Source organism: Seriola aureovittata, chromosome 21, assembly GCF_021018895.1.
Source record: "Seriola aureovittata isolate HTS-2021-v1 ecotype China chromosome 21, ASM2101889v1, whole genome shotgun sequence".
NCBI lineage: Eukaryota > Metazoa > Chordata > Actinopteri > Carangiformes > Carangidae > Seriola > Seriola aureovittata.
The window spans coordinates 566,140-587,145 of NC_079384.1; the positions used below are offsets into that span (position 1 = coordinate 566,140).

Genomic DNA, 21,006 nt, shown 5'->3' on the forward strand with positions numbered 1-21,006 from the left:
CGCGCACACACACAATAATCACAATCACAATAACACAGATACTTCTCTAATATCGTCAAATTTTAAATAACAGAGTGAGAGAGAGAGACAGACAGAGAGAGAGACAGGCAGAGAGAGACAGACAGATAGACATATTGACAGACAGAGAGAGACAGGCAGACAGAGACAGGCAGAGAGACACAGACAGACAGAGAGACAGACAGAAAGACAGTACTTACAGGTTGTAGATCTTATAGTGACTCTTGTGCTTTGAATCTAGAAATCTGACAGAGACACAGGTTCAGTCTTTAAACAGCCTGCACATCCTGTCTAGACCAGGTCTAGACCGTCTGAGATCTGAGTCCTGATTCACATCTGGATCAGACCTTTCTACCACTACAGCCCTGAAAACCTCCACCATGTTTGTGTGTCTGGAACTCTCCCTGACTGTCAGAGGAGACCAGGTACAGAGGACACCGGGTCCACAGAGGACCAGGTATAGAGGAGACCAGGTCTACAGGAGACCAGGGTCCTGATCAGAACTTCTTATATTTGGAACATGATCAATATTTAAACAGAATCAGATTGATCTGAACTGTGATTGAAGCTTTTGAAAATGATCATTGGCACTTAATGGGTTAAAACATTTAAAACCAGCAGATGTCAGGAGGGGTCAAAGGTCATGCAGAGAGTTATCTTACCGAACGACATCGTCGATGTTGTTTCTGTAAACTCCCTCCAGTCGCTCTGCAGGGAAACCCATCGCTATGATGTTTGGATAAATATCTGATCGATCCGTTAAGGATCAATAAGTGATCAATAATCACAGCAGCTACTCCAGGTTGAGTACCCGAGAGGAACCACAGCACCTGAACCGGAGTCTCAGGTTTGAACCATCCTCTGAGACATGTCATTCTACAGGCCCAGAGAAACAAAGCATTTGGTTGTTTAGCTCAGAGGACTTTCTACATTTCCCACAATGCCTTGCAGCTAGCTCCAGTGAAGGTAGAGGGAGGAACCAGCTTTCATGCAGATGAAGAGGTATGAAGGTTTTCTCAGAGAGTTGAAGTTCAGGCTGATCCCACTCTCATGTCTGCTCAGCCGCTGGCTAGCTTAGCATAAAGAACACCACAGATGCTAACAGGCAACTAGCATCACTGATATGTCTGCAGATGTGTTAGAAACAGAAGAATCACTGTTCTTGTCAATAAATAAACAACAGGGAACTGAGACAAGACGTCTTACATCTAAATGATCAATCAATAATCATTAGCTGCAGCTAATTAATAAAGAATCAAAGATGACATGAACACTTTTATATTTCATTTTCACACATATAAAAACATGTAGAAACTTGTTAGCTTAGCTTAACATAAAGACTGGAAACAGGGGGAACAGTTAGCCTAGCTTAGCACAAAGACCTGAATCAGTGAGAAACCGTGAGCCTAGCTTAGCACAACGATTACTGGCATGAGGAAACTGTTAGCCTAGCTTAGCACAAAGATTGGAAACAGGAGGAACAGTTAGCCTGGCTTAGCACAAGGTCTGGAAACAGGGGAACAATTAGCTTAGCTTAGCACAAGGACTGGAAACGAGAGGAACAGTTAGCCTAATTTAGCACAAGGATTGGAAACGAGAGGATAAATTAGCCTAATTTAGCACAAGGATTGGAAACAGGGGGAACAGTTAGGCTGGCTTAGCACAAGGACTGGAAACAGGGGGAACAGTTAGCCTAGCTTAGCACAAGGACTGGAAACAGGGGGAACAGTTAGGCTGGCTTAGCACAAGGACTAGAAACAGGGGGAACAGTTAGCCTAGCTTAGCACAAGGACTGGAAACAGGGGGCACAGTTAGCCTAGCTTAGCACAAGGACTGGAATCAGGGGGAACAGTTAGCCTAGCTTAGCACAAGGACTGGAAACAGGGGGAACAGTTAGGCTGGCTTAGCACAAGGACTGGAAACAGGGGGAACAGTTAGCCTAGCTTAGCACAAGGACTGGAAACAGGGGGAACAGTTAGGCTGGCTTAGCACAAGGACTAGAAACAGTGGGAACAGTTAGCCTAGCTTAGCACAAGGACTGGAAACGGGGAAACAAGTTAGTCTGGTTCTGTCCAGCTCCTCTGAAGATCTGATTGTTTCATCTGAATAAAAACCAAAGTATAAAAACTTTTTCTAAACCAGAAATAATCTGCAGATTAATCATTAATGTAAATAATCATTGGTTGAATAGTCATAATCACTTCTTTAAAATCTGGATGGTTGTAACTTTATAATGATGTGTGTCCAGTTTTTTATGCTTTTACTTGCGAAGTTAAAACGTATACACGTATATACCTCCATATTATTTTTATATTTTCATAAAAAATTTTGTTTAAATTTTGTTTGTTTTTTACAAAAAGAGCAAAGACTCAGTTTCAGCTCCCTGGACAGAGTCTCCCCATACAGAACTGTAGTATAAGACATATACAGTATGTCCCTATATCAAGGATGTTGCCATATATGTTAACTATAATGGGACAGATTACTATCACACATATACTGTACATCTTCTGGATGTATGATGATATAAGTTCATAACATATATGAAATACCCATAGTAAAATTTGTATATGTCCATATATCAAAAATATCTACAATGAATTTTGTATGGTATAACACGTCGAGAGCATAGCTATGTTAACAATATATATTTAATATATATATGCAAGTTTATTAAAACAGTACACACGTTTTTCTTATTAATTCCCCCACTGTACATAAACTAATATCAACATATACTGACAGGCTTTGGGATGGATATATGTATGCAACATATGTCTACAATGTAATCATACATACATAAACACACACATTTGTATAGGCTAGACATTAAATTGTGCCAATCTCTAAAAGATTTTACGTATAATCTTCACATATGAGCTATGTATATATTTAATAAATTAAAAATCAGTACATCTACATATAACACATTTGCGTATGGGTCAACTTGAGAAACATGTTAAAATGTTTTTCATGTTGCAGCAGGCTGAATATTTTTTTTCTGGAAAAGTCTTCAGACCTGCAGGAAGTGATGTTACAGCACCTTCTGGGTTTTTACAAAAGCCAGCAGGTTTTTATTTGTAGAAAAATCAGACGCTGACACAAACTGCAGCTTTAAAAACTGAGTTCAGTGGTATTCATTCTTGTGGAGATCAAATAAACCGAAACTGTTAATATGTCTTTGACATAAACTGGACGTCGCTGTTTGATTGGCTCATTAAATTCAAATTAATTACACGTGTGGCTGCAGTTGTGTTTATATTCAGTGTGTGCAGGTGTGGGTTTCTCAGGTATGTCTGTTAGCTGCTCCCCTGCCCGGATTGCTGCTGATGCAACGACACTGACACCACCGTTAGCTTAGCCTGTTAGCAACCGCTCACATTAAACCACATGAAACAATGCACAAGCGAATTAATGTCCTCATGTAGTGCACCATGGGAAGCTGTAACGGGCATCCCGTTGAGATCTGAACCTATAACAGCTGGGTCACATGTGTCCTCTCACAAAGACTGCACACAAACGCCTCATAACGTTACCGAGCCCGATTCAGCCCCGTCCTCCTGTAGCCGTGAACCGCCCCACGAACTCCGTTGAAAAAACAACCAATTTAAGTGAAAATCGCAAACATGCCCATATACGTGCACATTGAACTGAGCCCTAACTGCTAGCAAACATCACCCCATTAAGAGCACTCTTATGACATCTAAGGTGTTTTGTAGGATTTGTTAACACGTATCGCTGCCGTTTACGGTTCAGAGTCGTTTCATGAGCACCAAGCTATTCATAATCTTTCACGTTTATCTAACGTTGCTTTGACTATGTGACACTTCCGTTAACGCCGATATGAAGAGTGTCTCTATCTGCCATGATGTGGTGTTACATGTGTGCAGCCTGTTAGCCGACATGCACAGAATCATAGAATTACCATTTTTTGAGCAGAGTTCTGCACAACAGCTAGCGGACGATGCTAACCCAGCCCGTTAACTGATAGTAAAAGGATACAGGTCAGGTCCAGGTCGAAGCCGTCCTCCTGGTATCGCCTTTTATTCCTGCTCACGATTTCCTTGATTAAGGCAGCCATGATCAGTGTCACCGTGAGGTACGTAAAATTTGGAGAAAGTACGCAGACACCGCCTGTGCTCCTGAGTCCTCGCTCCGGAGCCTCCGCTGTCTGGTTACCGGGGAGAGAAGCCAACTGGGACAGCTAGCCCGGAGCTAGCTAGCCACCAGCTCCCGATCTCCAGAATTCAAAACTTCAGCGCAAAAAATCCTCCCCGATGAATAATGAGAGCAAAAAAAAGGTCCTAACGGTTAGAAACGATTCCGTTATCCGGCCTCCTCGGGTGCCAACCTGCAAGCTCCGGTGCAGCCAGAAGCTAGCCGGCCTGCTAGTAGAGAGGCAGCCCGGCCGTCGGTGCTGTTTTCTGGGTCAGTACAAGGGGGCGTCGGGGCCTCCTCCCTGCTCCCTCTGTGGGCCCTGGTTTCCAGGTCCCCCGCCCGGAGACAAAACCATCCGCGGCTCGATGTTCGGTGGAGATCCAGTCCTCAGGACGTTGGATGAATCCAGTCGCACTGTTCCCGGTCTCGGTGAGCAACAGAGACGCCGTGATTGGACGCAGACAGGCGGAGAGCAAATCTCTCCGAGCGGTCTCTGACCGGAGGAAGAGACGGGACCGACTCCCCGAGTCACAGAAGAGTCAGGACACATCCGCTCTCTGCCTTCAAAGTAAGAGTCTTAACATTCACAGGATTATTCCCGAGGCCCTGGAAGCCCAGTTCAGACAATAACAGAGAAAATAAAGACGAGATAAAAACATAGGACAAAATTTCAAATGCTGACTCATCATGTCAAGTCAATATTATGAGTTAAAATGAGTCGTATTATGACATATCATTAACATCATGACTAACTTTTATTATTGGCTAAAAAGATTGATAATTATAATAAGAGTTTAAAAGGAAAATAAGAATACAATAATTACATATTACAAAAACAAGGAAAGGATTCAGCGTTTAAAAAAACTGTAAATATATTCATATAATATAATTAATGACCCATGGTAGAAATGATATAGGCCAGTTCCAGTATTTTTAGATGTATTATATTCAGAATATATATGTACATTTTTTTTTATATATTTACATTTTCACTACTTCACCAAAAGAAGAACAGCAGAGAGATATTTCTTATGTTGGTATATTTGAGTTGGAAAAAACTGAACATTTAACCGATTAAACAAAATATGCAGTTAAACATTTGAATATTTTTTTAAATTATTATTAGTATTTATTAGTTTTATTTATTATTTATTTATTTATATTATTTTATTACAATATTAATTATTCGGTTTAGTTTTATTTTAATCCATGATTTTAAAATGTATTTACTAACTTTATTTTAGTTATTTTATCTTTCATTCTTATTTTAATTTGTCAATGTATTTAATTTATTTTGCATCAGTAATTTTGAAATCCTGGATAATGTAAATACCACCATTCAGTGTAACAGAACAATAAAAAATAAATAAATGATAGATAGTTTTTAATCGGTGTAGATCATGAACTGTGCTTTTATCTTGTAAAACCCTTCACTTTCTGTTATTGCATTAATGTGTCTAACTTGACGATGCTAGTTGTTAGCAGCCATAGCAGCTAACTAGACTTCCTGAGCCAAACGCATCCTGTCAGCACACTGGGTTGCCAGGTTCTGATGTCATTATCCTCCCATTCAAAACCTCCATCACAAAAACCCCAAAATAACATGAGCGAGAATAATGTACAACCTGGCAACCAGCAGAGTACCACTGACATTACATAATCAGCCCTGCGGGCTCAGGGACCAGTGTTTGAATATATTTTGATTCAAGCATTTTTATGTTTTCCATATTTTTATCTGCTGGAGTCAAACAGAGACTTATAAACAGTTATAATTCTGTTACTGAAAACCCTGAATATGAGACGTGATGATGATGATTATTATTATTATGATGACGGTGAAGACAACGTGTGTGAAACTATAAATGTAACCTTAAATTCAGAGTTTTTCACTATTACAGCGCCACCTGCAGGATGGATGTGGAAACGATGCATTCACATTTCTGACTTTTTTTAATACTTTATTTACAACCAGGGTACTGGTACAATATATGTATAATTCCAATATTATAAAATATATTTACAGGATTCTGATATTAACAATGTCACAATGGTTTTATTTATTTATATCTATATGTTTTTATATATTTCCTGGCAGAAAGAAATGGTCCACAGCAGGAGGTGAAGGGTTCCACAGAGAAGCTGATGGAGGCTTTGGGCAGAGTAAAGAACAATATATGAAGTGTTCTGCAGAATTACTGCTGCTTAACTTGTTGCTGTTAATTTGTGAACACATTTATCAATGCCTATTTTTATTATACGATGAGGTATTAATCAATGAAATTATTCCATTATTTCCGTGATACTTTTTTAATGACATGCAGCAAAGGCCGTCCGATGCGGGACTCGAACCGGGGCCAACTATATAAAATAAAATACTGATCAGGAACGTTTTGCCAGACTCCATTTAAAAATCAGACAATTTATAATTTCCTCACCTCAGAGCTGTCAGAGCATGACTGAAGATAAGAAACTACTCCAGAAGCTGCTAACGTGCTGCTCATCTCTGCTTGCTTCACTCCCATTAGTGGCTCCATGCTATCTCATGTTAGCTAGTTTCTAACTTTACCCTTCAGTTACAGTTTAGTTAACTAATGTTAGCTAGTTTCTAACTTTACCCTTCAGTTACAGTTTAGTTAACTAATGTTAGCTAGTTTCTAACTTTAGCCTTACGTTACAGTTTAGTTAACTAATGTTAGCTAGTTTCTAACTTTACCCTTCAGTTACAGTTTAGTTAACTAATGTTAGCTAGTTTCTAACTTTAGCCTTACGTTACAGTTTAGTTAACTAATGTTAGCTAGTTTCTAACTTTACCCTTCAGTTACAGTTTAGTTAACTAATGTTAGCTAGCTCACCCTTCCAGTATTAGCTTGTCATTTCATTACCAATATAAAAGGTCACATGATCTAATGTTACAAACACTGGAGCTCAGTCATGAACAGTGAGACAGTGGAGGATTAGTTGTTGTAAAGTCAATATAGAATTAATTATTTCATGTTAATAGTCTTTGTGTCTGTGGTGGTTTAGTTAGACTTTTACCTTTTTGCTATTAGCTTCTATAATTGAAGTTCTTGTACTTAACTTGAGTATTTCCATTCAAATCTACTTTTGACACTACATTTGACAACTTTAGTTAACACAGGTTGACATTTTTAAACCTTTTTTTACACTCACTTCGGAGCTTCGGCGTCACAGGAAACGTCACAGGAAACGTCACAGGAAACGTCACTGCTCTGGCCTCCAGCCCTGCAGGTGGCGGCAGTGAGTCCACACTCGGTAGAAGAACACAACCCACACCACCGAGGAGCAGACCGGGGAAGTGCCGCTGACTGACGTGACCGGAGGAGGTGAGAGTTTGTTACGTTTTACCGGATAAACGAGGAGTTTCTGTTGTTTTCGTCACGTTTTAACGGAGCAGTCGGATCCCCGCGGTCAGTCACCGCCGGTCATATCTGTCAGTGTTACCGGTGAAGAACCGCTCTGCTGCGGCCGGAGAGCCCAGAAGGTCAAGCTAATGCTAAACTTAGCCGCTAGTCCGCACAGTGCTTTCGGAGTGCTTTCGGTTTTGTAATGCGGATACCGGAGGGTACCTAACTGTGGTCCAAGACCTGTAGGAGGTCCAGGACAGGATCTAGGACAGGGTCCAGGAGTCCACAGTGAAAGATAGAGAGTAATTCCGTTACTCGTATGAGCGACAGTCCCGGTGTGCGTCGAAATTTGTCCCTGAAATGAGCGTCCCGCCAGACTCCGTCTAAACGTAACAATTTATCATTTCATCGCCTCCAGGCAGAAAAACAAAGCTGTCAGAACAATCCACCACAGTCAGAAACGACCCACCAGAAGCTGCTTTTTAATTCGTCTATATTAAAAATGAAGAGTTTGGTTTGTCCTGTTAGTGACAGTCTAACATCTGTAAGTGTAGGTGATCAAATACTGATCAGGAACGTTTCGCCAGACTCCATTTAAAAATCAGACAATTTATAATTTCCTCACCTCAGAGCTGTCAGAGCATGACTGAAGATAAGAAACTACTCCAGAAGCTGCTAACGATCCCGTTTGAGTCCAGACGTAATCACTGACAGTCCGTGGCCTCTTATCAGAAGGTTTCACTGAACTCCATTTAAAATCTGATAATTTTCCATTTCCTTGCTTCTTGTTGAAAATAACCCGTTGTCAGGTCATGAATGAATATCAGGAATGATTTAACAGAAGATTTGTGGCAATCCAAAGCACCAAAAGCTATTATTACAATAAGTAATTCTTATTTTATAGTGTATATTATAGTATTTCACTCTATTCCTCCACATCAACTGAAAACTAAAAACATGGTGATGAGCTGTGGGTCTGTTTTGTAGCATAGTAACTAACAATTATTGGAATTATTTATATTTACCTCATCTGATATTATTTTTTCATAGAAGACTTTCTCAAAAACTACTTTATAAATGCAAGAGTTAAGTTCATCTACAGAGTTTCTTCAGTCCAACTTAAACAATGAGCTGGGTTATTTACTGACTGTGTCTCAGTTATAATAAAGTGACCTTATAGGAACCTGTTGTTGTTTGTGTTGTGTGTGTGGCTGTCTGCAGCCCTGTGTGTATTTCCTGTCCTCTCTGACTCTGACCATGGTGTTGAGGGAGGTCCCAGCTGAAAACATCGCCCGTCCTCTGGGCAGGAACGAGGTCATCGGCCTCCTCTTCCGCCTCACCATCTTCGGAGCCGTCACCTACTTCACCATTAAGTGGATGGTTGATGCCATCGACCCCACCAGGAAGCAGAAGGTGGAGGCCCAGAAACAGGTGAGACGGGGTGGGGTTGGGGGTTGGTGGGGGCAAAATGAAGTAAGTTTAAGGTCGCTGCGTGATAAGACGCTGACAGACAGAGAGGCAGACGGACAGACTGAGAGAGAGACAGACACAGAGAGAGAGTGTGAGAGAGAGACCGGCAGACAGAGAGAGACAGACAGACATATAGACAGAGAGAGACAGACACAGACAGACCGTTGTTCAGACAGAAATATCTATAAATCTTTTACTGTCATTTATTCCCATAATGCTCCTCTCGGGCCATGTGCATGCAGACAGGTGTTTGAGTGAGTTACTATGGTTACAGCTACGCTCTGTGTCTCCGTGGCTCTGAAACTTCCTCATGATTAAGTTACAGGTTTTTAGGTTAGTATGCCTGTATCAGAAAAAAAGCCTGTAAAAACAATCATAAATGTTATCTTAACATGATTAACGCAGAGGAGCCTTCATGAAGAAACTGGCTCGATTTCAAAAAGGAGACTTTTAATGAAAACTGGCCGATCAATTGGGGCATCCTTAATTGTTACCTGTCATTCTTTGACCATGAGAAAGATCTTGAACTACATTCTGTGTGGATGTAAAGAGTCCACCCAGACCTCTCAGACCTCGGTCCTGGTCTGCTGGTCTGAGAACCAACGCTGTCAGAGCGGCCATTTTGACCAAAAAAGTTCCAGGAACCTTCAGTTGTTTCGTAGATTCTTCCTCAGCAGATGAAGTTTGCTCAGTTGCTTCAAAAAATGAAGATCATGTGATATGTTTGAAAGCTCTGGAACAGCTACTAAATGGACCTTTGTTTTTCGTTGATTTTCCCTCCTTCAGGCCGAGAAGTTGATGCGTCAGATCGGAGTAAAAAATGTGAAGCTGTCAGAGTATGAGATGAGCATCGCAGCTCACCTGGTCGACCCACTCAGCATGCAGGTAACTTTATTTATATCACAGTGATTCACATACGAGAGGCCGTGCTCTTCTTTTCCTCTTTGTAAAATGTGTTGATAAAGTTATTTTTGTTGAATATATAATTGAGGCTAAAAGCTAAAGAGTGTTTGTAATGACAGCCTGATGCTCAGAGCTGTGAAGTGTTTGTATATTAAATTATTTTAGATCTATATTATATCTTAAACTAGGGCTGCAATTAAATGTTATTTCCATCATCGATTAATATACTGATGATTTTCTTGATCGATTAGTTGTTTGGTTCATAAAAATAAGGTGACGTCTTCTAACGACTTGTTTCGTCTAAGTCAAAACTCCAAAATATTCAGTTTATAGTTTTATAAAACTGGAGGAGCAGGAACAAGTCCCTTTAATGGCTCCAATGATAAATTGATTATCAAAATAGGCACCAATTAATTAATTGGTTATCAGTTTATTGTTAATTGTTTCAGCTGTATTTGCAAATCATTTCCAGAAGAGGAAGCAGGTGTGTAGGAAACAGTGGAGGACCTAAAACAGAGCCCTGTGGATGAAGACGTTAGATCTTAGAAACAATTAGCTAATCTATTGATTATCTGACCAGTAAGCGTATAGTGGTTTGTCATTTCTTTGTCGTGAGGATTTCCTGCTTTTATTTTCCTTCTGTTGCAGAAACCTGAATATTTAAACATTTTAACAGTTTATGGACCGAACAATGAATCCAGAAAATAATCAGCAGGTTAATCAATAATGAAAATAGCTGTTTTCAGTTTGTGGGTCTTTAAATGATCATTATAGTTGTTAAATGTGCTAAAATTAATAATTGACCTGCAATATAATTAATAACTGTGTGATTGCAGATCACCTGGAGAGACATCGCAGGTCTGGACGAGGTGATCACAGAGTTAAAGGAGACGGTGATTTTACCTGTTCAGAAGAGACACCTGTTCCAGGGATCCAGGCTGCTGCAGCCACCGAAAGGTCAGACGGAGAGACATGATGTCATCGGTTCAATTAGTTTAATCAATTTAATTACATTGATTAGTTTAATCAATTCAATCAGTTTAATTAGATTAATTAGATTAATCAGTTGAATTAGATGAATCAGTTTAATTAGATAAATTATTTTAATCACTTTAATTAGATGATTCAGTTTAATCAGTTTAATAAGATGAATCAGTTTAATTAGTTTAATCAGTTGAATTAGTGATTGTGTCGTTTACAGAGTCACATCATGATAAGAAGACAAGAGGAGGAGGGAGAGAAAAGGAATAAATAAAGAAGGGAAAGAAATATCAAAAGAGTAAGGCAGGAGAGGGGGAGTGGAGAAGGAAGGAGGGGAGAAGGAAGGAGTGGAGAAGGAAGGAGTGGAGAAGGAAGGAGGGAAGGGAACATAACAGTGTACAGTCCAGGCCAAAATACCAATACTGTCATCATGGCAACAGGTGTGTTGCTGTATGGGCCCCCTGGCTGCGGTAAAACACTGATCGCCAAGGCGACGGCCAAGGAGGCGGGGTTTCGTTTCATCAACCTGCAGCCGAGCACATTGACCGACAAGTGGTATGGAGAGTCCCAGAAACTGGCTGCTGCTGTGTTCTCATTGGCTGTTAAACTGCAGCCGTCAATCATCTTCATCGACGAGATAGGTGCAGTATGGACATTGGATATTGTATTGTATGGATATTGATGAATAGACCCCACCCACTTTCATCGATCAATATGACACTTCAGATTTTAATGGTGATTGGACAAAGGGTTAATGAGTTATGGCTCAATATTTGCCAAGCCCCGCCCTTTGCAAACAGATTTTGGTTAATGGCGGCCATGTGTTTTGACCGATCTTCCTCATTTATCAAAGAATTTGTATCTCATTCCTCAAAGGCTGTAAAACAAATGTGGTGTTGCTAAAGTAAAACTTCATAACGTTCTATTCAGTTTACTGTTTCTCACAATGCTAATTAGCAAAAATCCATCATGGTGGACTTTAATGGTCCAAGAGGTTTTTTTTCTAGAGCACGCTGATCTGAATGCGGGTTTCCAATTTTAAGTGTATCGGACAAATAGTGTGAGGGGCGTGGCCTTTCCAAAACTGGCCTTAAATACAGCACCACCATGTGGCCGATTGAGCTCATATTCTTGGGAAGCTGATGCTCATCATTTCCAGTCATTGTGCCAAGTTTCATGTTTTCAGCTCATTCCAGCTCAAATCTGTCGGCAGGTGTCAGTGTCAGTGTCAGTACCTGTGTCTGACCAGCAGGTATCAGTGTGTCGTGTGTGTTTTGTCAGACTCGTTCCTGAGGAGTCGCTCCAGCTCAGACCACGAGGCCACGGCCATGATGAAGGCTCAGTTCATGAGTCTGTGGGACGGACTGGACACCGACCACCACTGCCAGGTGTGTCCAGGTGTTCAAACACCTGCCTCTGAGCGTAAGTCATTAGAATCTAATCCTAAATATTAACAAGCCTCTGTCTGTCAGGTGATCATCATGGGAGCCACCAACCGGCCTCAGGATCTGGACTCTGCCATCCTGAGGAGGATGCCCACCAGGTTCCACATCAACCAGCCGGTATGATACATTTAAATCATTAACATGATGACATCATGATGATGTCACCGCCTCAAACCAATGAAACCTGCTGTTTGTGTTTGTTCCCGCAGAGTGTGAGGCAGAGAGAGCAGATCCTCAAACTCATCCTGGAGAACGAGAGCGTGAGAGTTTCACCTCCTCATCAGTCTCTATCAGAACTGTGGCTCTGACTCTCGCTGACATCATCACCTCTGTCTCTTTGCAGGTCGACTCCTCTGTTGACCTCATCGACGTCGCCAAGGAGACAGACGGTTTCTCAGGAAGTGATCTCAGAGAGATGTGTCGTGACGCCGCACTGCTCTGTGTGCGAGACTTCGTCCACAGTCAGAATGACAGGTATCACGCTGCATCAGTCACAGCAGCGTCCCCCCAGGCAGCACCAAACTTAACGCCGCGTCTACGTCACCACATCTGCATCACCACACCGCATCTATGTCACCACATCTGCATCACCACACCACATCTGCATCACCACATCTACGTCACCACATCTGCATCACCACACTACATCTGCATCACCACATCTACATCACCATACCACATCTGCATCACCACATCTACGTCATCACATCTGCATCGCCACAGCTACGTCACCACATCTACATCACCACACCACATCTGCATCACCAAATCTGCATCACCACATCTGCATCACCACACTACATCTGCATCACCACATCTACATCACCATACCACATCTGCATCACCACATCTACGTCACCACATCTACATCACCACACCACATCTGCATCACCAAATCTGCATCACCATCTACGTCACCACATCATTACATCTACGTCACTACATACACTTCATAACATCTATGTCATGACAGTCGGTCTCCATGTTATTGTCTATTATCAGTGAAAAACCAGAAACACCTTTTACTCAGTGTTGACTGTCTGTTTATCATCAAGTCTTCTGTCGTGAAAAGACTGATGGAGTCACCACCGTGTACCTGTACAGGTAACTCAGGGTTTGTACAGTCACTAAACACCTGGAAAAGTCCTGGAACACGAACACTGAGTTTTCCACTCTCCATTATACAACAAGACATCGTCAGCGTAGAGGGAGAATTTATGTTCTAGCTGTCTCATTTAATGTGAACCTCTCTCCCTCTCTCTCTATCTCTCTGTCCCTCCCTCTCTCTCTCTCTCCTCTCTCTCTCTCTCTCTCCCTCCCTCTCTCTCAGTTCCTCTGAGGACTTTATTCGTCCCATCCATCAGTCCGATCTTCAGAAGTCGATCAGTAAGATGAAGAAATCTAAATCGGCGGGCGGACACGGTGCCCTGTTGCATGCCGCTCTGGACTGAACACATTGATCACTTGACCTCGGCTCAGCCTGCACTCGCAGGTTCGATTCCAGAGCCGTCGATCAGCTGATGTCTCTACACGTGTTTAATATGTTCCACATGTGCCACAGTTTTTGTTTCTGCTGTTTTTATTTAAATCTGCTGATCATGTCGCTGACGGTCCTCCAGGTCCCACACCCTGACCCGGACCCTCCATGACCTCCAGACACAGAAAAGAAAAATTGATCATTTCTGTGTCTGAAGGTGGAGCGATGAAGCTGGAGTCTCGTCGTCATGGTAACACTTCCTGCATTTTCCTGTGTAAATAAACTGACAGTCGATCAGTGAAACGTGTTTTTAACAAATCAATCACACGAGACGTTGGCTCCTGATTGGACGAGACTTCAGGGCCGTGACCCCTGACCTTTCTGCTGGGACGATGTGTTGAAGTTCATGTTCACTTGTCTGGAGTTTTTTTTTTTTTCTTGGTGTCTATTTTTCCCGCCTAAAGTTGTAAATGTTAAAAAACATCTCAGTTTGATGTTTAACGTTTGAACTGGACCTGGACTCTCTCAAACAGACGTTATCTGCATGTTCAACAGAACCACTCTGCTGTTCGTTAGCGTCATAAGAATCAGTTAATTGTAATTACTGTTTGAAGACTTGTGACCTTTAACGAGTTCTTTCTGGAGGTCGTTAGGAAACAAGCGACTCTGTTACGTTTCTGAAGCGTTTACACTGTAAAATAAAACTGTAAACAGAAGAATCTGAACATTTAGTTTGAAACTGTGTGAAGGTGAATTTCATCTTTTCCATGAAGTGTACTTTATTATTATTATTATTATTATTATTATTATTATGCTTTTATTCTGAGGTTTGAATGTGGGAAGAACTCCGCTGTGTTTTCTATTCTGGGATGAAGAGAATAGAAACCACAGTCAAGTTTCACTGGGAATTATTTCCTCATCTGATCGATCAATAGTTTGGTTTATTAAAATCTCCACGGTGACGTTTTCAGACGTGTTTTGTTTTGACCGACGTTTCAAAACCCAAAGATTCGGATTCAGTTTCCAATCACAGAAAAAATATGATGAACACATTTAACAAACTGAAATCAAAGATTATTATTTTTCTGCCTTTTTAATAATAATAAATATCAATCAATTATTCCACTAATTGTTTCGTCATCGTCATTAAATCACAGTATCAAATGTCAATGTAAACAAAACCAGAAGAGAACCAGCCTGAGAACAGGAGGATTTTTTTACAATGTAGTTGTTTCCTGTTATGATGTAAGAAACTATGATGGAACAGAAAAATGAAATTATTAAAAATAAATTTTGAAAATGTTTAAATGTTTCTCATCTTCGTTCTGTTTTTAATTAAAATGAAAAATCCAGGATTTAGAGAACAAGTTGTAATCTGAGACGATTAATGATGTTGAATAAAGTTGTAATTTCACATTTAAAAAACAACATTCATTGAGTAAAGTGACAAAATTATGTGAAGGAGAAAATCTGACAAGAATAAAATCATGCCTGAATTTTTAATATTTGTCTTCACATTTTAAAATTAGGTTTACAAGAAAGTAAATTTTTATCACAAAATTGTCTTAGAAAATGATTTATTGATTACATGTTTTTTTTATGTTTAGCTGCTAAATTTCCTTATTTTCCTAAAAAACTGACTATTCCTTTATTACTACTTTTTCCTGAAAATGTATTTAAAAAATACATAATTTTTTTATCAATATTTAATAATGTATAATAAAATGTTATATTAACACTCTCAAACTTTTTTCTTAAATATTTTGACTATATACTCAAAATCATTTTTTTTCCTCACACTGAACCAAACACTGATCCACACATCAAATATCTGTAATAATAATAATAATAATAATAATGTCTGTTGGTTTTGTCTATGAGGAGTAAGTGATGAAAATGCTTTTTTCTGAAGATTTGATTCCTGTATTAAAAATGTCGTGTGCTGATACATGACAGTCATTTTGGAGATAGTTTGATTTTTTTTTTGTGCAAGATAAAATTGACCGACCTGCTGGAAAGTTAAATTTCAGTAAATAAAGTCAAATAAAGACAGACCGTCCGTTATGACTGAAAAACCTTTATTAAAGCTTTTAATTTGAAACATTTGGCACTCATCAGGAATAATTCCACAGGAAATAAAAACAAAAAGCACCAAGTTTTAACATCAACAACCTCAGAAAAAGCTGAACTGTCATTTTAAACTTATTCAGGCACAAAGACAGAAAACAGACAAACAAATTTACCTTAAAGACACAAACTCAGCTTCAAACACTGCAGACGTCCTGCAGAGTAACCAGAGCTTTTATTGTGAAATCCTCCCTCAGTCAAACCCACAAACCAAAATCAGTAGAAAATCAAGCCAAAGCCACATGATCATAAAAATCTGAATAAATAAACATAAAGTTTCACGATCCTGAATCAACCTGTCAAAATAAAAGTCAAAGATTTCCATCTGAAGATTAAAGGGCCAGTTCACCTAAAACCTTAGAAACTGATTCTTTCAGAGAAGAAGAACTCCAGTCAGAACCAGGACCTCCAGAAGCTTCAGTCCCATTTCCCAAATATCTGTGAAATATAAAAACAGACTTTAAAATGATCATTTTGAAAGAAAAATTTATGAATTTATTAATAATTCATTCAATTCTTTATCTCATATTTATTCAAATATGGATTTAATTTAATATTGAACCTGTTAAGATTCTGTTTTAGTACATTTTACCTCATTTTAATTCTCTAGTTTTCCTTTGGGATTAAGTAAGTGTTAATTTTTTATTTCTCCACCCAGCGATTGACGGACCTTCTTCAAATTTGGCACAAAAATTCACCTGGACTCAAGGATGATGTGATTAGAGTTTAGTGGTCAAAGGTCACAAAGACCTCAGAAAACACTTTTTAGCCATAACTCAAGACTCTAATATTTAATATTAATATTTTCTAGGATGTGACCTAGGACTAGTCCGAGTCTTCAGGTTTAGAAAACTTTAGTTTTTATTTTCATCAGTGACATTTACTGTCGATGTTTTTAGTGTTGATGTTTTGAACTCGTTTCATTACTGAAATATTTTGGTTTGATTTTAGAATCACAGGTAAAAACATGGTGAGAAGCTGCAAGAGCAAACTTACTCACCCGCCATCATTTATTATTATTGTTATTGTTATTGTTATTATTATTGTGTCACAGCAGCGTCAATAACACATTGAAATGTAACCGAACTGTGGATCACAGCTCAGCTATGCTAAGTTAAGCTAATGCTGAGTGTGATGTCAGGTTCATGTTCAGACTGATCTGAACAACTAGTTAGTCTAGTCCAACTGGTTTAAACTCAGCGAGTCTGAACACCTGTTGCTGCTGATGAGCTGCAACTGAACCATCGGTGTTTGAGGGCGGGGTTTAGCGATGAGTCGATTCACTGTCGGGTAACATTTGAAGGTGTGGAGAAGGAGGATTCAGGTTCTGGACTGGACTCTGTGGTTCTACTGGATCGGGTCTCTCAGAGTTCAGTGTTGGGTCCTCGGCCTCCAGTCCGGCCCTCGCACTCCCTGTTGAAGTCGCAGCCGTCCAGCAGGTGGCGGTATGTGGCGCGGACATCCCGGTACAGCGGGGCATCCTCAGCCTCCAGCCCCGGGAATCGAACTGGAGACTCGTTGATGAGCAGCTGCAGGCGGGGTCCGCGCTGACAGTCGTACAGGACGAAGAGCAGGTTGGCGGCGTACGGGACGATCCGGCCGCTCCGGAAACTTCTACCTGTGAAAACACAACAGGACAGGAGAAGGTCTGAGGTCACAGTGAAGTCCTGGATCCATGTGTCCACCTGGACCTCACATCATGTCCTCATCTCCAATTGGACGTGAGGATGGGGGCGGGGCTTCGTACCGTGCTGTGCGTGGTAGTTGTTGGCAGTGGGCGGAGTCTGGTCCTTGTAGAGTCCCAGCAGAGAGAGGAGGGGGAGGAGCGTCTCGGCGTGACCCAGCAGGATGGAGGCGGGCTCAGGGGATGCCTCGGTGGACCTGAGGGACACGACAGTTACGTATGATGTCATCACAGAAAAGGTGTGAGTGTAAACGTGACGTAGACCAGGTGTCAGACCTGCGGGGACGTCCGGCTTTGTCCAGCGTCCTGAAGACGTGGTGGAACAGAGGACAGCTGGACAGACCGCTGATCACATGACCATGGGAACGCTTCCAGTACTGCTTCAGGTCCGACTTGTATTCCAACACCTGCAGAGAGGAGACACACGGGTGACCTGAAACCATGGCAACACCACGGCAACGCCTCTCCCGCACACTTATCTCATGTGATGTCTCTACGGAAGCCCTGACGGGCAACAGAACTTTCTTTTAAACACCGAGAGGAAAGTGATTGTTTTAATCTGGTGAACAAAAAAGAAATCGCTTGCCTCTCACAGGTGTTTATACAGACAGCGGAAAAAAATCTTTGTAGAGCTTTTTATTGATGTCATCAATAGGCGACCAATGAAACGTCACCATGATTAAAATCACACATTTCTGTGGTTTGAGAATTGATGGAAACATTTGTGATGATGTAAGAACAGAACTCAACAACATATAGAACATAGTACAGAGAACAGAGAACATGGAACATAGAACATGGAACATGAACATGGAACATGAACATGGAACAGGGAACATGGAACAGAGAACATGGAACAGAGAACATGGAACAGAGAACATGGAACAGAGAACATGGAACAGAGAACATGGAACAGAGAACATGGAACAGAGAACATGGAACAGAGAACATGGAACAGGGAACATGGAACAGAGAACATGAACATGGAACAGAGGTCTAGTTGTTTTTATTTTAATGTGGAGAAGTTACAGATTAGAACTTTAACTTTTTCAGCTCTGCAGTGATGAGGAGGAGGAGGAGGAGGAGGAGGAGGAGGAGGAAGAGGAGGAGGAGGAGGAGGAGGAAGAGGAGTGTGTTTGTACCTTTGCGTCGTTCTCGTCGAACAGGAAACACCACGGAGAGTGAAGAGACTTGATGGACAGCTCGTAGGAACACAAGAAGAACGCTGCTTCAACCAGATCTACAGGAGACGCAGAGGGACACACTTCATCAGCTCCTCACAGCTGACACTGTGTGTGTGTGTGTGTGTGTGTGTGTGTGTGTCTGACCCGCTGTGAGGCGGTGGTGAGGAAGGCCCAGTCTCTCGGCCATCCTCCTCCTCACTCCCTCCATCTCCTCGCCGTGTTTGAACCTCTCCACCTCCCTCAGTGCCGTGCGGTTCTTCTCCACGCCCTCCACGTAACCACGGCAACGCTCGAAGAAACGCATCAGCTCGTCGTCCACCTGGTGGCTGTACTCCACCTCTGCAGAGAGAGAGTTCAACTACATCTCCCATGATGCCAGTGAACAGCCTCCAGAGAAGGGGGAGGAGCAACTGTGACATGTGGGCGGAGAGTGTTTACATCATGTCTGATCTCAGTGTGACTTCCTGATTAGAATCAGCTCCTCCTCCACTCATTATTAAATACTGACCATCTGTGTGACGTCTTGAGTAACGACTTGATGACATCATCACAGATCAACCTATCAGCTGTGAGTCTCACCCTGGAGCCCCCAGTGCTGCTGCAGTCCCTCCTGAAACGCCTCCACGCTGCTCACACAGCGATGCTTGGAGCTGGAGACGAAGCTGATCCTCCTCGTCCTCAGGTTCTCCTCCGACAGCAGGGACGGAAACACGGCGGCCAGACGCCTCGCCAGGTGCCGCAGGTCCTCCCTGCCCTTCATCACCAGCTGACCTGAGCACAGCAAATACATTTAATATGACAGCAATCAGTTTTACTCTGATTTCCCTGAACACTTCAGCAGTTTATCTTTCACCTATTCCGGGAATATTCCACCAGATTAACCAGAATGTTTTCAGATGTTTTTCATGTTTCTGTATTTTCAGAGATCCTTCAGGAATATTCAAGACGTTTAACTGGAATATTTTTGCAGATATTTTCAGAATGAACTGAAATAACTTGTTGAACTCATCAGCATCATTCACACTGAAATCATGTCCGTTATTGTCGCTTGTTGTTCTCATTTTATTATTGTATTTATTGTTGGTTTTAACCAGCCTGTGAAGCCAAAGGCAGATTTCCACATTTGTGGACAATAAATTCCAGGAACAAATGATTATTACCTGAATTTTTTTCAGAAATTTGGCAGTGGTGTTACAAGAATATTGTAGTAATATTTTGGCGGATCAACAGGAATATTATCAGAATGTTTAAGGATTTATGCTGCAAGATTAACGGTTTGTTTTCAGGAATAATATCATTTGTTATTTTATTATTATTATTATTATTATTATTATAGGAATTTACAGAAATATTTTCAGACACACTGCACCTGAGTTATTATATTTGATTTATTATATTTAAAGTGTGTCTCACCGTCCATGTCCTCGGTGTACCACATGTCCCAGCGGCTCTGGATCTCCCGCAGCCAGTCCTCGGGGCCCCCGGAGCCTCTGGAAGCTTCCCTCCGGACCAGCTCGCTCAGTTTCTGGATCCTGCGGATGTTCTTGACGGTCGGGTACCGGCTGCCGTGCCTGATGACGGCGGTCAGGTGGACCGGGGAGCAGCGCTCGTTGGGCGGAGGTTTGAGGACAGACGTGTTGACGGAGGTCAGGTCCCGCAGCAGGTGCGGGTTCACCTCCTCGTACCGGGTCTTGGTCCCGAAATAAGCGGCGATGTGCGGGATGTCCGGGACCGACAGAGAGGAGCTGGACAGGCGGGTCAGGAGCAGACTGAGAGCCGCCACCAGCAAACTGTTAGTGGGCAGTAAAACGGAGAACATGTCGGCGGGAACCGGAGGCGAAACTGACGGACTTTAACTTCTCTCCCGCCGCCTTTGTTTGCTTTGTTGATGTTCCGGGTTCAGATGACCTTCGACCCCTCTGTCGTCAAGGACTCTGGTCCCGCCCTTCAATGGCCGACCAATGAGTTTCCCGGAGTTTTAATTCGACGATTTTAACACTTCAAAATAAAATATACGCATGTGCGTGTGCGTGTGTGCGCGCGTGCGCGCGCGCGTGTGATTTATGAAGCTTTACCTCCAGCATGAAAGTAATGTTTACTCTGAGTTGATTTTTACTTACCCATGCCCCCCTCCCAACCACCACACACACACACACACACACACACGCATGCACACACACACGCACGCGCACGC

The 21,006-nt window shown here is 41.7% G+C and overlaps 3 protein-coding genes across 5 annotated transcripts in view; 1 reads left to right on the forward strand and 2 right to left on the reverse strand.

Moving 5' to 3' along the window:
- The window catches only part of ptenb (phosphatase and tensin homolog B), a 16,144-nt gene extending 11,456 nt beyond the window's left edge, over positions 1-4,688 (reverse strand). Inside the window, exons 1-3 of the mRNA XM_056365773.1 lie at positions 4,021-4,688; positions 681-765; positions 219-263 (exon numbers count right to left, since the gene is read on the reverse strand). Coding sequence (XP_056221748.1) covers positions 219-263; positions 681-765; positions 4,021-4,099 — 209 coding nt within the window. The 5' untranslated portion in view covers positions 4,100-4,688. The remainder of the gene's footprint in view (positions 1-218; positions 264-680; positions 766-4,020) is intronic.
- A 2,674-nt stretch (positions 4,689-7,362) lies between these two features.
- atad1b (ATPase family AAA domain containing 1b) lies at positions 7,363-15,129 on the forward strand. Of its 2 annotated transcripts, none has more exons than XM_056365777.1 (10): positions 7,363-7,520; positions 8,763-8,972; positions 9,798-9,896; positions 10,751-10,871; positions 11,336-11,536; positions 12,177-12,283; positions 12,368-12,457; positions 12,550-12,600; positions 12,684-12,814; positions 13,671-15,129. In XM_056365777.1, the coding sequence occupies exons 2-10, from the start codon at positions 8,799-8,801 to the stop codon at positions 13,789-13,791; spliced, it is 1,095 nt and encodes a 364-aa protein (XP_056221752.1). In that variant the 5' UTR covers positions 7,363-7,520; positions 8,763-8,798; the 3' UTR covers positions 13,792-15,129. The 2 variants fall into 2 exon arrangements, with proteins under 2 accessions (XP_056221752.1, XP_056221753.1); XM_056365778.1 differs by lacking the exon at positions 7,363-7,520 and adding an exon at positions 7,542-7,678.
- Positions 15,130-15,874: 745 nt separating this feature from the next.
- On the reverse strand, positions 15,875-20,743 carry minpp1b (multiple inositol-polyphosphate phosphatase 1b). Of its 2 annotated transcripts, XR_008826248.1 has the most exons (8): positions 20,226-20,743; positions 19,392-19,583; positions 18,957-19,151; positions 18,771-18,868; positions 17,905-18,035; positions 17,692-17,825; positions 17,158-17,562; positions 15,875-16,382 (listed from the first exon to the last, which is right to left on the reverse strand). XR_008826248.1 is itself a non-coding variant. In XM_056365771.1 (7 exons), the coding sequence occupies exons 1-7, from the start codon at positions 20,629-20,631 to the stop codon at positions 17,309-17,311; spliced, it is 1,410 nt and encodes a 469-aa protein (XP_056221746.1). In that variant the 5' UTR covers positions 20,632-20,743; the 3' UTR covers positions 15,875-17,308. The 2 variants fall into 2 exon arrangements, 1 of the variants encoding a protein (XP_056221746.1); XM_056365771.1 differs by having other exon boundaries at positions 15,875-17,562.
- Positions 20,744-21,006: the final 263 nt, after the last annotated feature.

Coding starts and splice junctions, on each gene's coding strand:
- minpp1b (XM_056365771.1), bottom strand. CDS start 20,631: ATGTTCTCCGTTTTACTGCCCACTAACAGTTTGCTGGTGGCGGCTCTC. Junction 18,036..18,770: donor TCGACGAGAACGACGCAAAG/GTACAAACACAC, acceptor TCCTCTCTGCAG/GTGTTGGAATACAAGTCGGA. Junction 17,563..17,691: donor CAACTACCACGCACAGCACG/GTACGAAGCCCC, acceptor GTGTTTTCACAG/GTAGAAGTTTCCGGAGCGGC.
- atad1b (XM_056365777.1), top strand. CDS start 8,799: ATGGTGTTGAGGGAGGTCCCAGCTGAAAACATCGCCCGTCCTCTGGGC. Junction 12,458..12,549: donor GGTTCCACATCAACCAGCCG/GTATGATACATT, acceptor TTGTTCCCGCAG/AGTGTGAGGCAGAGAGAGCA. Junction 12,601..12,683: donor TCATCCTGGAGAACGAGAGC/GTGAGAGTTTCA, acceptor GTCTCTTTGCAG/GTCGACTCCTCTGTTGACCT.